The sequence below is a fragment of the Eretmochelys imbricata genome, chromosome 4, assembly GCF_965152235.1.
Source record: "Eretmochelys imbricata isolate rEreImb1 chromosome 4, rEreImb1.hap1, whole genome shotgun sequence".
In the NCBI taxonomy this organism is placed as follows: Eukaryota; Metazoa; Chordata; order Testudines; family Cheloniidae; genus Eretmochelys; species Eretmochelys imbricata.
The window spans coordinates 140,137,995-140,152,314 of NC_135575.1; the positions used below are offsets into that span (position 1 = coordinate 140,137,995).

General features: G+C 58.6%; 1 protein-coding gene across 1 annotated transcript in view; it reads right to left on the bottom strand.

Annotated features, from left to right (window-relative positions):
• The window catches only part of ADAM33 (ADAM metallopeptidase domain 33), a 75,924-nt gene that overhangs the window by 49,550 nt on the left and 12,054 nt on the right, over window positions 1–14,320 (bottom strand). Inside the window, exon 3 of the mRNA XM_077816040.1 lies at window positions 4,864–4,940. Coding sequence (XP_077672166.1) covers window positions 4,864–4,940 — 77 coding nt within the window. The remainder of the gene's footprint in view (window positions 1–4,863; window positions 4,941–14,320) is intronic.

Here is a 14,320-nt window from a genome sequence, read left to right on the forward strand (position 1 = left end):
GACCTTGGCATGACATTGTGCCTTCCTGGCCGGCGAGAACACTGACATGCCCAGACTGTGACGAGGTGCTGGGGCATGAATGTGTCCTGCACCCGCCCCAGCCGGGGGAAGATGCCACCCCAGGAGTCCTTGCCCAGATCCCACCCAGAGGTTAGGAAAAGACAAAGGAATGAGCACAGGCCCCTGCTAGGATTATGATGCCTGAAACATTCTCTCTCTCCCCCGTCCCTCTCTTCTTGGTTACTTTGGAGAGCGCGCGTTTCTTCATTTCATTTGGTTTCCAAAAATCAAGTCTACCCTTCCAAATACTTCCTGCCTAGGCCAGGCTCCAAGCTAAATACGATGTCGAGCAGGGCTGCTGGCAGGAAAGGGCCGTAGCGTCGTCTCCTGCGATTTTTTTGATCGGCGCGGACGCAGCGTGTAGAAGAAACAACATTCCAGATCCCCGGCCCGAGGAGGGTTTCAGGCCACAGGCTACGGAGAAAGGATGCTGCCAGCCCCAGCACAAATCCAAACCAGCTCCGAGCGGAGGAGAGGCAGCGACACCGACGGACCAGGCTCGTTAATGCTGGAGCTGGGTGCAAACAAGCACACGGGAGAGTCACGTCAGGTCAGGCGGACACTGGCTGCTGGTAGAGCCATCAGGATTTTCCCCGCGTGGTCCTGCCTTTGCTGGTGCGATCTCACCCGGACCAGGAGGGGCCCACAGAACAGCGCCGGGGAGGCTTCGAAGCCCCCAGCACAGGTCTAACAGTCCCGCTCCACCGGGGGCCCAGCGAGGCGCTTTTGAAAATCCCACTCCTTGGCATCTTGAAACGCTACCCGGGGCCTGCACGCTGCCACTCTGGCGAGCTGGCCTCATGGCCGTCTGACAGTCCCATGCGGAGACCAGTCCATGCTGCCACAAGCCACGAACTCCACCCTTCCCTGCTGGTCCTGCTGAACGTGCCCAAAACATCCTTAGTCTGGTCCCCTCGTTATGCTCCCTGCGCCTGCCCGTTCCAGCTGGGATCCAGGGCAGAGGAACGAGATGCTGCACAGGAAAGGCCACTGCGGCAGCATTTCCAAAGAGAGCCAGGAATCCCAGAGGAAAAGCCTTTTCCTGGGAGATTTCTAGTCCAATATCCAGACCTAACAGTCTGAGCTTACGCTCAGAGATGCTGGGGAAATGTTGCACATCAACACAATACACTTCACATGCTGCACAGATTCCTGGGTGTTTAGCTGCAAGGACCCTCCAGATTTTTGTCCATCACTGTTTAGGACCAGAGGGTGATGGAGAGTCGTACATTAGCTAAGGGGTGGGGGCCGAGGGAGGGAGAGAGGGAGGGAGGGGTGGGTGTGGGACATGGAAAAGAGAGAGATTAACTCCTACCAGGCACGAGATGCACAATTCCCCAGCTGGCTCAGGGAGGTTGCTATCGGCAGGAAGCTCACAGGGTTGGTACTTCCCTTGCAGGACAGAAATCGTACTATTGACTCAGTAGGGGAAGGTGAAATCACCCCGTTCACACGCACAGGGCCCAGGACACGACAGCACCGCGGCCGGCGGGGGACCCCGCCCCGGGAAACGCCCGCCTCGCTCCCACGGCCCGAACGGAGGCCGACGCGCTCTTCAGGGAGAACATTCCACTTGCTGCTCGGCGATCGGGAGGGAGGCCTAGGACCAACGTCCTGCAGCCTGTTGCCCACGGGACCCAGGGGCGACAGGAATTCTACGGCGGGCAGACGCCTCGGGAGCATCTCAGCCCAGTGGTGGAGACGCAGGCGGTGACTCGCCCCACTCTGGGTGTCAGGGAGGCAGGAGAGACACATCGGCCCAGTGCTAATGCTGAGGGCAGCTCATGGTGGAAACCATAGAAGGGAAAGCCCTGGTCAGGCTGTGGAGCCTGTTCCCCCCAGCAAAGCAGGTGATTCCTCACAGCCTGGCTTCCCATGTTTGGCTGGTCCAGTTTTAAACGCCCCCAGCGATGGAGCGTCTGTCACGGCCCTTGGGCCGGCTGCCTCCCAGCCTAGCAGTCAAGCGCTTTGTGGTGCTGGGGTGGAACGTGCTCTCCCGGCACGCTCAGATCCGCCGCGAGCCGGCATTACACACGAGGTTAGAGCTTCCTCTGGTTAATTACGACCCCAAGCAATGCCCCAGCTCACGCCTCTCGGCATGCACTGCAGCCACCCCCAAGGAAAGCGCCCAGGCACCCTCGCGATTTAGGTGCTCATCGGACCCCCATCGGGGCCTTATCCTCCCTACTGCTCTGATACTCGCTAGTGGAAATCAGCACTTGAGCTTTTGACCAGAGGCCCAGTGCAGGGAGTAACTGGCTCACCGTCCCCGTCTCCAGCTAGGGAAAGGCTGACGCTCAGATCACCCGGTATCTCCACGCGGCAAAAGCCGTGAATGGCTCGCCGGCCCGAGGGAGCTGGATGCCAGCTAGCATGGGCAGCAGCAGCAAAGCCAGAGCGGGCTAGCGAGCCGAGTACGTACTCGGGGCCTGGGCCAGGGCAGAGCTACCCACCCGGAAACCTGAGCTGTGCTGCTTTGACTGCTCCTATGCCCACGCCAGCTGGATTCCTGCCAGGGTGAGACTCCAGACCCCTGGATTCCTAGGCCCGTGGTCTCTAACCACTGGACCACAATTTTTCATGACATCCCTCTCCCCATGCCTAAGGTTATGTCTTACTCTCCTCTTATTCCAGCTTCCCTCCCCACGTGGGCTACTTCTGCTGCCACAGTGCGTCCCTTGCCCTCTTCCCAGGCCAAGATACCACCGAGCATCAGCGAATGTCATGCTTCAGGGCGCAGGCTGATGGCCTGCGGGGTCAGGAAGGAATGCCTCCCTCGGTCCACCCTGCTCCAGTAGAGCAACCAATTGTATTTGACAGGGGAACAGTGTGCCCTCCATTGAAGCCATAGGTACTGGCCACTGCTGTAGGTGGGATCCTGGACCCGGGCAGGTGGATGGAGGGTCTGGACCAGGTTGGCGGTAAGAGGGAGGCTAGATGGACGAACGGTCAGTATGGAAGGCAGTTGGATACTACATTAGGGCTCAGGATGGGGCAGAGAGATAACAAGAATCCTTGGCCCAGGGCCAGCCCAGTTCATGCACCAAGAGGCGGCAGGCCGGCAGGCCGAGCCTGGTTCGTGCGCCAGGCAGTGGGATATGGAACCAGATGGCCCAATTCACCACAGCAGTTCTTACTGCTTCTCTGCTCCCTTCACGACTCCCCTCCTGCTCACCAGACACTGCTCCCCAACATCCTTCTCTCGGGGCTTCTCTAACCCCAGACTCCTCTCCCTGGGCATCTTTCACAGCTTGATCCAACGGGAGCTTTGCCCCTTTGCTGTTGCATTTAGGAGGGAAGCTGAAAACGCTCTCTCTGGCCTGAACTTTCACTGGTTTCACTCCCTGCCAGGGCACAGCCCATCTGCAAACAAATCCCTGTCCCAGCGGGGCCCCCGGCACCGCTGACCCCCCTGCCCGCCAGCGAGAGCCCCAGGAGCCTGGCAGCCTCCAGCCGCAGAAACCAAAACAGTCTGGCGGGCTCTCCTCCACCGAGCTCCATGCAGAGTCCAAAGAGCTCAGCTTCCATCAGCAGGCAACTCGTCAGGATCGCTCCGCACCAGTTACTCAGCCAGCACAGGGTCAGAGGGGGGACAGGGAACGGAGTCACTGGGATGCTCACAGGGCCAGGAATTTCCACAGACCGGCGGGGGAAGCCAGCTCTGCATGGGAGGAAGAGGGGGCATGTGGTTACAGAACTGACTGGGACTCCAGAGACCTCAGTTCAAGTCCCTGCTCTGCTGCAGAGCGGTCCCTGTGCCCCTTTGGCAAGTCACTTAGCCTCATCTGTGCCTCAGTTCCCCCAGCAGTGCAATAGGGTTACCAGCACTGCCCTGCCCCACTGGAAGGCTAACTTCACTGATATGAGCAGGGCCCACAGACACTACAGTGCTGGGTGCACCACGGAGATCAAGAGGTTAACGGTTTCACAGCTTTTTTGAATTCCAAAATGGCAGGAGGAAGGAAATCAATCAAAGCAGATGAGTTCTGAGAGACCCTACAATAACAAACCACGGTGCTCAGCCCCACCCCTGCGAGCAAGCCTGTAAAAACAAACCAGTGTGGACGGATGAACAACCCTGCAGGAACAACGGACGGCACACAGCCTAGCCCCCACAAACCCCCTGAGAAGAACCAACAGGCCAGCCCTGGCGCGCCCCCCGACAATACCAAAGCAACCCGCAGCTTAGGAACTGCTGTGTTCTGGCTGTGAGTCACTGAGAAACCCCGGTGAGCCAGCAGCGGCTCACTCTCCCAGCTCTCGCAAGTCGCCCCGTCTACAGGGCGAGTGCAGCTTGCCTGAGAGCAGGCACGTGCCCACGTGTCTGAGCGGGGGCGTATGGGAATGCCCAGCCCCCTGGCAGCGTGCGTCGTCGTCCACGCTCAGCGCATAACATGCCACTGAATCCGGCTCACGCCGGCTTCCCGCTGTGCGAATGACTGCACCGGGGCAGGGCAATGACGCCTCCGGCATGCGTTTGCACCAGCACTGCAGGGAGGGAGCGTGCCAGGCGAGAGGCACGTTCCGGGCTGGCAGGAGACTGGGCAGGGGAAAGAGGGAGGGAGCCGATGGGCAGGTGAACCAGGGAGCGGACAGTCAACACCGTTGGTGGCTGAGCGGCGACACAAGGGCGTGACAATCTACGAGACAGGGTCATGCTTGGGGCAACACTGAGAGGATTTCTTGCACAGCCAGGTGGTCCATGCAGACACCCCCACCCCGGACACCTGCTGCACACATCCAGGGCCAACCCTGCAGCTAGAGTCCTGCAGAGCCCCCCCGTGTCCCAAGGTGGATACTTACTGGTTCCTTTCCAGTGCCAGGATGAGCTCCCTGCCCTCAGCAGTCACGGCCACATCCCCCCTGGCGGGTGCTGGCACCTGTGGAAGGAGAGCAAGGGAGGAATGGGGTCACAAGGGAAAGCCGGGGAGACAGGGCAAACTGCTGCACAGCTCTGCCTCCGTTGCCAGCTCCCCCCAGGCCAGGAGATCTGCAGGGTGGGGAATCTGGGAACGGGCCATGCCCAGCTCCCCCGTGTAAGAAACCCTCCTGATGCAGCCAATGAACAGATCCGCCCCGCACCTGGGCAGCCGGGTCTAGAACCCTGCTCCAGCTGCTGCAAGAAGGCAGGCCCTGCCCACCCGAGCTAACAGAGATCTCCCCTAGGCGGAGCGTTGGCACCAGCAGTAGCCTCTCGGCGGGTATCCCAAGAGAGGGATGTGACCTCATACGCTGCCCTCTAACGTGGGTTCCTCCCAGAGCAGATCTGGTCGCCGGGGTCCCTAGAGAGTGGCATGGCCTCTCCTGGGAAGCGGTGGAGGCTCTGTTGCCGGGAGCGTTAAGAGCACTGGAGAAGGGATGGGGTCTCAGCCCAGGGGGCACGACCAAGTGTCAGGGGGTCACGACCGCCGCCCGTTTTTATCGGTTGGCACGTGGGCAGACGGTGTGGAAAGGCCATCCTGCATTCCCAGGTGATGGGCTGGCTGGCTGACTTCACAGGCCCTCCCCCCATGCTGCTGAACCCCCAGGCTGTGCTGGCCCTGTTCTTGTGTTCGGCAGCTCACGCTGTCCGACTGCCTGCACACTCTGCCTCTGCTGGGTCCTCCCCACCCCCGGGTCCAGCTTCCGGACGGGCAGCATGCCAGGGCCTCCAGAAAACAAGGGAAAGGCTGAGATACCCTCCCCGTGCCTCCGTCTCGGTGACGCTGCTTCTCACCCCAGCCCAGACGCCGAACTCGTCCTTAACGCAGCTCTGCCTCCGTAACGCTGCCAGGATCTGGGCTCTGGCTCCCCTGAAATCCCCGCTTGGGTCCTCACCGCTTCCCACCTGGACACCTGCAACCCCCACCCCAAGGTCGCTCTCCAGCCCCTCCTCTGTCAGGCCAGGGCAGCCTGTTCTCCGGCTCCCGGTCGCCGTGACCACTGCCTCTGTCACCGACGCTGGGCTCCTCCCCCAGCCCAGATCCAGCTCAACCACCCCCCTTAATGGATTTGCCTCACCCACCGGAGGAAAACGAGAGACAAAGAACATCTGAGATGTGGATGCATGACCACTCTCTGCAGAGACACGCATGCATGCAAGAATGAATTGGAAACATCCCAGAGAATACACAAAGGGACGAGACGGGATCCCCGCCCCAGATCGGAAATGGGACATCTCTTCCCCAGGGACAAAAATAGTTCCTAGTGTTTGCTCTGCAGTAACACCAACCACGATCCAGGCCCAGCTGTGCTAGGAAGGGACCGTCCTTGCCCCAAAGAACTGAACTGAAAGCGGCCAGGGTTATTACCCCGCCAGGCAGATGGGGACCTGAGGCAGAGATACTAGGGGCCTGTCCAAGAACGCACAGGGAGTCTGTTGCAGAGCAGTGAATTGACCCCTGCCTCTAAAAGTCACAGTCCAACTCCCTAACCACTAGGCCAGCCTTCCTCCCTGAAAACTGAATTCCAGCCCTGAGTAGAATGTCTCCTGTCCCCAGGAGCTAAGACCCCCATCTTGGGGTGGGATAAGACATCACAGCTACAAGAACCCAGCCAGCACCCCCAGACCAGCAACGCCTTGGGGCTGGCTCCATTCCAACCCACGCTGGCAAGCGACTGTCAGCCCACAGGGTAAGAACCCAGGGGACCGTGGCAATTTGGACGAGCAAGAGAGGAATCCAAGTGGCAAGCTCATGCCAGCGGAGGCTCCCTGCAGCCAGCATGGGAGCCAGCATCTCTGCTCCCTGGGCCCTACTACAGCCGGAGAGCAAGGAGGACAACCTCCCTTCCCCCCTCCACAAAGAGCTCTTCCTCTCAACCCATAGCTCTTGCTTTTATCTACCTCCAAGCCCTGCCACTTCCCTCCTCCCCCTTCTTCTCCCCACCAGCTCAGCCTCCCGCACCTTGAGGCTCGATTCTGCATTGAATCAGCCCCCCGGCGCTTTGCACTGGAGTAAACAGCTGCATGAGACAATGGAGAACTGGGCCCTTGCTGTTCATTTCCTCCCCATCCTCTGCACCCTGACAGCTACCTCCAGCTGGTTTGCCAGCTGTCCAGGCAGGGCCCAGCGTCCCTGTCTCCGCAGGCTGGGATCCGAGCGGTGCAGTCGGGTGACTGCAGGGTTTGTCATGCCAGCGCAGGGGAATCAATAGAAATGTCAGCTTCCGGGCACTGCCTAACACACGGCTGGTAAAAATACTGGGTGCAAGGGGAGGAAATGATTGACTCAGCTTCCCCAGGACGCTACAGGCTTCTGGGCCGGGCCCGCAGTCCAGGGCCTTGTCTGGCACAGATCCCATCGGAGCCAAGCCTGCTTCACACCAGGGTGGCCCATCTCCACAGGGGCTTGGCACCAGGGTACAAATCCTTGACTTAAGAGCAGCTCTGCCTGGCTAGCAGCAGCCCTTCCCCCCACAGACCGATGCTCTGTGGGCTGGGGCCACTGGCTAAAACCAAAACTCTCTCTCTGACTTGTGTCCAGGACCCCACCCCGTGGGATCAATACTTCAACATAGCGTCTTGGACTCCAACTGGAGCAGTGCCTGGGATTTCAAGCTGCCCATACGGCTCCCACATCTTGCTAGAACCAGCAATTCCTGCCTATACACCAAGGCCCCAGGATCCCAGTGCTGCAGGAAAGTGGCCAGACAATAAGATTCAGCTCATCAGCTGGAAAAGCAGCCCAACGCAGAGGATCTGACCCAGAACCGGGGCAGGAACAAAGAGCTTGCATTCGCCCAGGGTGCCCCTGCGTTGTGCATTTGTCTGATGATTGGCCAGCGCTCTGCCAAGTGGAGTTGATCACAGAACAGATCTGAACGAAATATCAGTGCAGACACCATCTTCAGGTGCTGAAGTGACTCCAAAACTCCCACCACCTGTGCTGGGGCAGAGGCACCGGGGAGCCCTGTTGGGGGCTCCCAAATTCTATCTCAGCTCTAAAGCACTCATCTTCCTGGTGACAGCGAGTAACAGAGAGGAGTGCAGCATTTCTCCAGGCCTCTTCTACGCTGCCAGAGGGGAGCCGGGAACTGGCCCCTGGCATAGGGTGACCACCTTTTCAAAAGGCAAAAGCAGGATGCATACCCCGCCCCCGCGTTGGCCCCACCCTTGACTCCTCCTCTTCCCCTGAGGCCCCTCCCTCTACTCCATCTCTTACCCGAGGCCCCGCCCCCCCAAAACCAGAGTCGGGCCAGGGTAAAAGCCGCCCAGGGAGCCCAGGCCACTGTCGAGGTCCATACCCTCCATCTGCCCTGGGTGGGGTGGGAGCAGGGTGCCTGAAAACAGCCCCCAGCCCACGTCCCTGCCCCCCAGGGCAGGCGGAGGGTCTGGGGCTCCCCACAGCAGCCTGGGCTCCCTGGGCAGCTCTTACCACTTCCCGGCTCTGGCTTCCAGGTTGGCGGTGAGGCCTCGGGGGAAGAGGAGGAGCAGGGGTGGGGCCTCATGGCAAGGGGGGGCTAAGGTCCAGGTGGTCATCCTACCTGGTCACCAAGTGCATCTAACAGGGGATTACATCAGCCCAAGCTGTGCTGTGTGTACACAAGGGCCGGAAGGCTGGATCCTTTCTCTCTCTCTGGGCGTGTGTCTCAATCTCTGTTTATGTCTCTCCCTGATGTTACTGACTTGGTTTATGTCTCTCTTGCAATCTGCCCCTCCTCTCCACTTCTCCCCACAGACAACGGTTTAACATTTCCCTTCAGTAAACAAGGCCCTCGCAAGCCAAACGACACATTGAGTCAGGCTCCGGTTTCCCAGCACGACTGTTGTCATTCCAGAGCCATGTGCTTAAAGGCAGAGCAGAAGGAGAGCCCCCGGGGGGGCTGTCAGACTCCCCGAGCCAGAACACCCTTCCAGGGCTCATTGCAAGGGCTTGGTGCTTTGCCATTCCGTAGATACATGGATTAACGTGACCATCCTGATCATCTGGTGCGACCTCCCTCACAAGCCAGGCCTGAGAAAGGCACCCAGTGATCCCAGCCCGGAGGGTTCCCAGCCAGCTGCTTCATGGGAAGGAGTTTCTGGAGTTTGCAAAGGTAACAAAGCTTTTGGCCCACCTCAGTCTCCATGGCTCATTCCATCTCTGGCCTCTGTTGAGACTGTTCCCGAGTAGCAGAGCTCACTGGAGCACCTGTGCACGAGGAACTCAGCTACAGCCCACCACCTATTGACGGGCGGCCACTTCCAGATTCCTCCACTCTTTGTTTCTTTTGGGAGAACTGCCTGTTGGTGAAGAATCACAGAAGTGTAGCACTGGAAGGGACCTCAAGAGGTCATCTAGTCCAGTCCCCTGCACTCAAGGCAAGACTAAGTATTTTCTAGACCATCCCTGACAGGTGTTTGTCTAACTTGCCCTTAAAAATCTCCAATGATGGAGATTCCACAACTTCCCGAGGCAATTTAGTCCAGTGCTTAACCACCCTGACAGTTAGGAAGTTTTTCCTAACGTCCAACCTAAACCACCCTTGCTGCAATTTAAGCCCATTGCTTCTTGTCCTATCCTCAGAGGTTAAGAACAACAATTTTTCTCCCTCCTCCTTGTAACAACCTTTTATGTACTGGAAAACGGTTATCATGTCCCCCCTCAGTCTTCTCTTCTCCAGATTAAACAAACCCAATTTTTTCAATCTTCCCTCATAGGTCATGTTTTCTAGATCTTTAATCACTTTTATTACTCTTCTCTGGACTTTCTCCAATTTGTCCACATCCTTCCTGAAATGTGGCACCCAGAACTGGACACAATACTCCCGTTGAGGCCTTATTAGCGCAGAGTAGAGCGGAAGAATTACTTCTCGTGTCTTGCTTACAACACTCCTGCTAATACATCCCGAATGACGTTCACTTTTTTTGCAACAGCGTTACACTGTTGACTCATATTTAGCTTGTGATCCACTATGACCCCCAGATCCCTTTCTGCAGGACTCCTTCCTAGGCTGTCTAAAGAACATTTGCAATGAAGCCCTGGGTGCCAAGCATCGTGATGGGGGCTTTAGAGATCTACATAGCTTCCGTCCCCGTAGAACGGCCGCTGCTCAGAGCTGGCTGCCGGACCGGACTGCATGTGCTGGGACTGCAGCGACACTTGGTTTGGGGAGGCTCTTGCGGAGATTAAGACTTAGACAAGCAAATATGGCTCTCCCTCGGCACCGTGTATCCGTCCGAGAATCGCCCTATTGGCACGGGGCCGTTCCCACCCCTGCTTTGCTCATAACGGGTCCCACCTTACGCTCAAATCGCACGCCAGGATGGACTTTGCCTGTACAAGGAAGAATCAGCCGTCAGGGCTTCGCCTCCCCATCTCTTTGATCGCCACGGACGCTGGTTAAAACTCAGGAGGCAAGACGAGCCAGAGGAACTGCCGTGTCTTCACCCCAATTCAAAGGCCCACGCACGTCCAGTGGCAACCTTCCCCCTCTTTAATCAGCCAGCACTTCCCGATCAAAGACAGCCCCAGCTCCCAGGATAAAGCATACCCCCAGCCTGGCATTTGGGGAAGCCCAAGTCCCAGCACTTGGCTCTGGGCAGCCCACAGGTGCTGCTCTGGAGCCTGAGACTTCAGACTCTGACTCAGGAACCTGCGAAGCCCTGCTTGCCCAAGGCAGCTCCACGAGGCCCGCTGTGGTGGCGGCTACGAGGCCACAGCGTACAGGCCTTCATCATGAGCCCCCGGGACTGGCCGTGGGTTCAAATCCAGACCAGCAATGACTAGCTCTTTGGTGGCCTGGGAGGTGAAAAAGCCACGCCCACAAGTGGGGCTAATTATGGGCAGCCCCTACAGGGAAGTAACGGAGTGACCTGGCCGTGGTCTCTATGCCAGGGCAAGGAAGGGGGTGTTGCCACATCAGAGGGCTCCAGGCTGCCAGACCAGCAATGCTAAACGTGTAGGCCACACACCCAAGAGGCAGCAGTGGGATCCGCAGGCTCCATCTCCCTAGCAAGGCTGGAGTTTGTTCCTTATTTTGCAACTTTTGGTGTCGCCTGCAGGGCTCCAGGCCAACTGGGCAGAGGCAGGGCTCTCCTCAAGGAAGGCGCAAATCTGCACGGAGTAGCCCAATCCAGAGACAAAACACTCAGGGAAGAAGATATGGAGGTTCAGGCACTCCAGGGACTGGGATTCATCAGGAGAAATTTGGGCCCCCAAGTACAATTTGGGGGCGGGGGGGGGGGTTAACCTGGTACAATTATCCCCTTTCTTTTCCTCAAGGCCTAAGTGGTTTAGGAGCCTCATGCACTCTGTGTGGCTCAAAAGCTTGTCTCTTTCATCACCAGAAGTTAGTCCAATAAGAGAGATGCCCTCTCCTGCCTCGTCTCACTGCGAGTCAGAGGCACTCAGGCTGCCAAGGGGGAACTTCCAAAGGCACAAACGGCCAGTGGGTGCCAGACTCCACCTGAACGCCAGGGGCAGTTGGGTGCCCAGCTGCCATTTGTACCTCTGAAAAACCTCTCCCCCAAGTGCCGGAATTCCCTGTGAAAATGAGGCGGCCAAGGTATTTAGGTGCCGAACCTCCACAGAACTCAGGAGCCATTGAGGATCTGGGCCCCCATGCTAAGCACTTGTGAAAATGGTGCCCCCGGCTTCTCCCCGCCTCCGTTGCCGTCCGCACAGTGGGGATCCCAGCACTGCCCTGTCTCACAGGGGAGCCGGCAGAAGAAATAAATTAAAGACAGAGGGGCTTAGCCCCTATACACATCTATGCCAGACTCACTGCCGCATGGTGGCAGCGTGGGGCAGGGGACATGGGGAGCGTTGAAACTGCCAGGTGTGATATCGCACCAGCCCCACTTCCGCCACCAGAAGATCTTCCCAGCTCCAAAAAAGGAGACCAGAGCACAGGAAAAAAAAAAATCCACGATTTCCCTGGCAGTCCCTTAGTCATTCCCAAAACATGGCCACTCAGCTCCCCGCGCCAGCCAGGCGCAGCGCTGCGGTGATTTCACAGGGGGAGGGAGGCAGGGAAGCAGAGGGTCTCTCCCTGGGCGATGCTGGGAATGGGCTGTATTTTTAGAACATGATCTTATACAAACAGCGCTGCCTTGGCCAAACATGGTCTGTGCGTTCTTCTGTTCAATTCCCTTCTATCCCCCAGTTGGGTCCCAGTTTTTCCCCCCATTCTTCCTGCCTCCCTCCTTCTCAAATCCCCCTCTGCTTTCCCCTTCCCCAGCGCCCTCTTGGTCTCTTCCTCTGTGGAGTTTCGCTCCTTCAAATTCCCCAGCAATTACATTGTGTGTTTGCATAAGCGCATTGTTGGCAGGATGCTCTTGTCAAACTGAATTCTTAAAGGGCCATGCTCACAAAGCTGCTGCTCCCCTTCCTAAAAACGCCACCCCCCCCACACACACACACACCCCCACACTAGACTCAAAGCCCTTGGCAGAGAAGGTGATTAAGGCCTGGAACTAGCATGCTGGTGCTGCCAGAGTTCCCCACTCTGGGCCTCAGTTTCCCCTTCTGTGCCTTGGGGCTCGGATGAGAAGGGCCGAGGGTCACTCACAAAGGAAGATTACTGTCTCCTCTGGCCACGCACAGGGAACCGCTCTCCGCCTGCTCCGTCCATCTAGTCACGTGGGGCTTGAGTCTGCTCCAGTGAAACCAACAGAAGAGCTCCCATTACCCTCAGTGGAGCAGGACTGGGCCCTTATCTGCTGCACGCCACAGCCAGCCAGCCCCGACTGTCCAACGGCCTTCACAGGGCTTCCCCAAATCCTTGCTGAATAGAGATATTGGGAAAGAATAGGGGGGGGTCAGCAGGGAACCCTCCAACACTGGGGTGGCCCCTTTAAAGCCAGCTGCCCCTGCACTTCTGGTGTGGAGTGAGGAGAGGACCCAGGCAGGCCCCGGGGGGGCCATATAGACTTGCAGGTCCCTGAGGGAGACGACTGAGCTTCAAGCCAAGCAGATGTCGACTCCCCCCCAGGGTGTTTAGTTCACCCGGGAGATGGGTTATCACAAGATGCCCGTGGAAACGAAGGGGGCAGGACTGAGCATCGGTGGAGGTGGCAGCAGGGCCTGTCCCCGTGTCGCAGGGCCGGCTGGCGACGGCTCCTGGGTGGCCAGCATGGCCTAGCAGAGAGAAGGGAGTGGCGGGCTGTACCTGCAGCCCCAGAGCCCGACAACCCGGCGCACCGGCTTACCTACGGGACATAGAACCAGCACCTGCCTTTAAGCAACCAGCCGAGGTCACCTCCCCGCATCTGGTCGGGCTGAGTCAGACACAGGAAGCGGCCTGCCCCCCGCAACAGCCCGGGGCTGCAGCTCAGAGTCCTCGCCCAATTCTCAGCTCCTGCACCTGGCACAGGCCGGGGGGCAGGGGGAGCAAAGGTGGCTTTAAGCCCCACTCCCCCTGGAGGCAGAGAAATAGCCCAAGTGCCCTGCACATCAGCCAGCCACCCCCACTCCTAGCACACCCCCGACACTGGGGGCCTGGCTGGTGGAGAGCCAGGGGGCGGCTGTGTCTGGGGTCTAATTGCCACCCCCTTCATGGTGCCAGAGTGTAACAGGCCACAGACCCTCCCCCAGCAGCAGACAGAACCAGTCTCCCCTGCTAGGTCTCTAGTCCTGGGGCTTCTCCAACAGGGGTCAAAGCTCGGAGACCGAGGGAGCTCTAAGACTCCCATCCAGAATGGGCATAACCGCGCCATACTGGGAATTCCTCGCTGAACTGGGCGCATGCCCTGGAGCATGAGGATTGACAGCCCGTATCTCAGCTAGTGGCAGGTCGATGCTCCTCTGCTCCATGGCAAAGCCCTTCGCCTCCTTGCAGCAGTGAGCCCCACCCGCCAGCTGTCATCTGCCGCAAGACACTTCCCAGCCATCCAGCCCGGGGGGCTTAAGCAGACGCTGGCGTTTCCACCACTGTCGGGGCTAGAAGCAAACTGGGGAATCCTCTCTCCCCGTGGCGCCTGCAGAGAGGGCAGGCAAGGGGTCTAGTTTGGGGGCACTCTCTGCACAAGACTCCAGCTCCAGGCTCCAACAGCACATCCAAAATCCATCAGTGGCGGCCAAGTTAACAGCAGCTGAGGAAGGAGCCGCGGTGTCGGAGACCCAGCCCCGGCGGGTGAAATTCAAGAGTATTTTTCTTTTTCAATCTGCTGATGAGAAAAACCGCAGAGCTGTTGATGGAGGAGCCAAGACCAAAGCCTTTTGTTTTCCTTTGGAGGGGAAATGATCTTTGGTTCTCCACAGCCCGCGGCCTCGCCCAGGCCACCTGCACCCTCGCTGCATGGCTCATGACGCCAAACCCAAGAGCAACCGTCGACCCTGCCCAGAGGCACCAGCTCAGG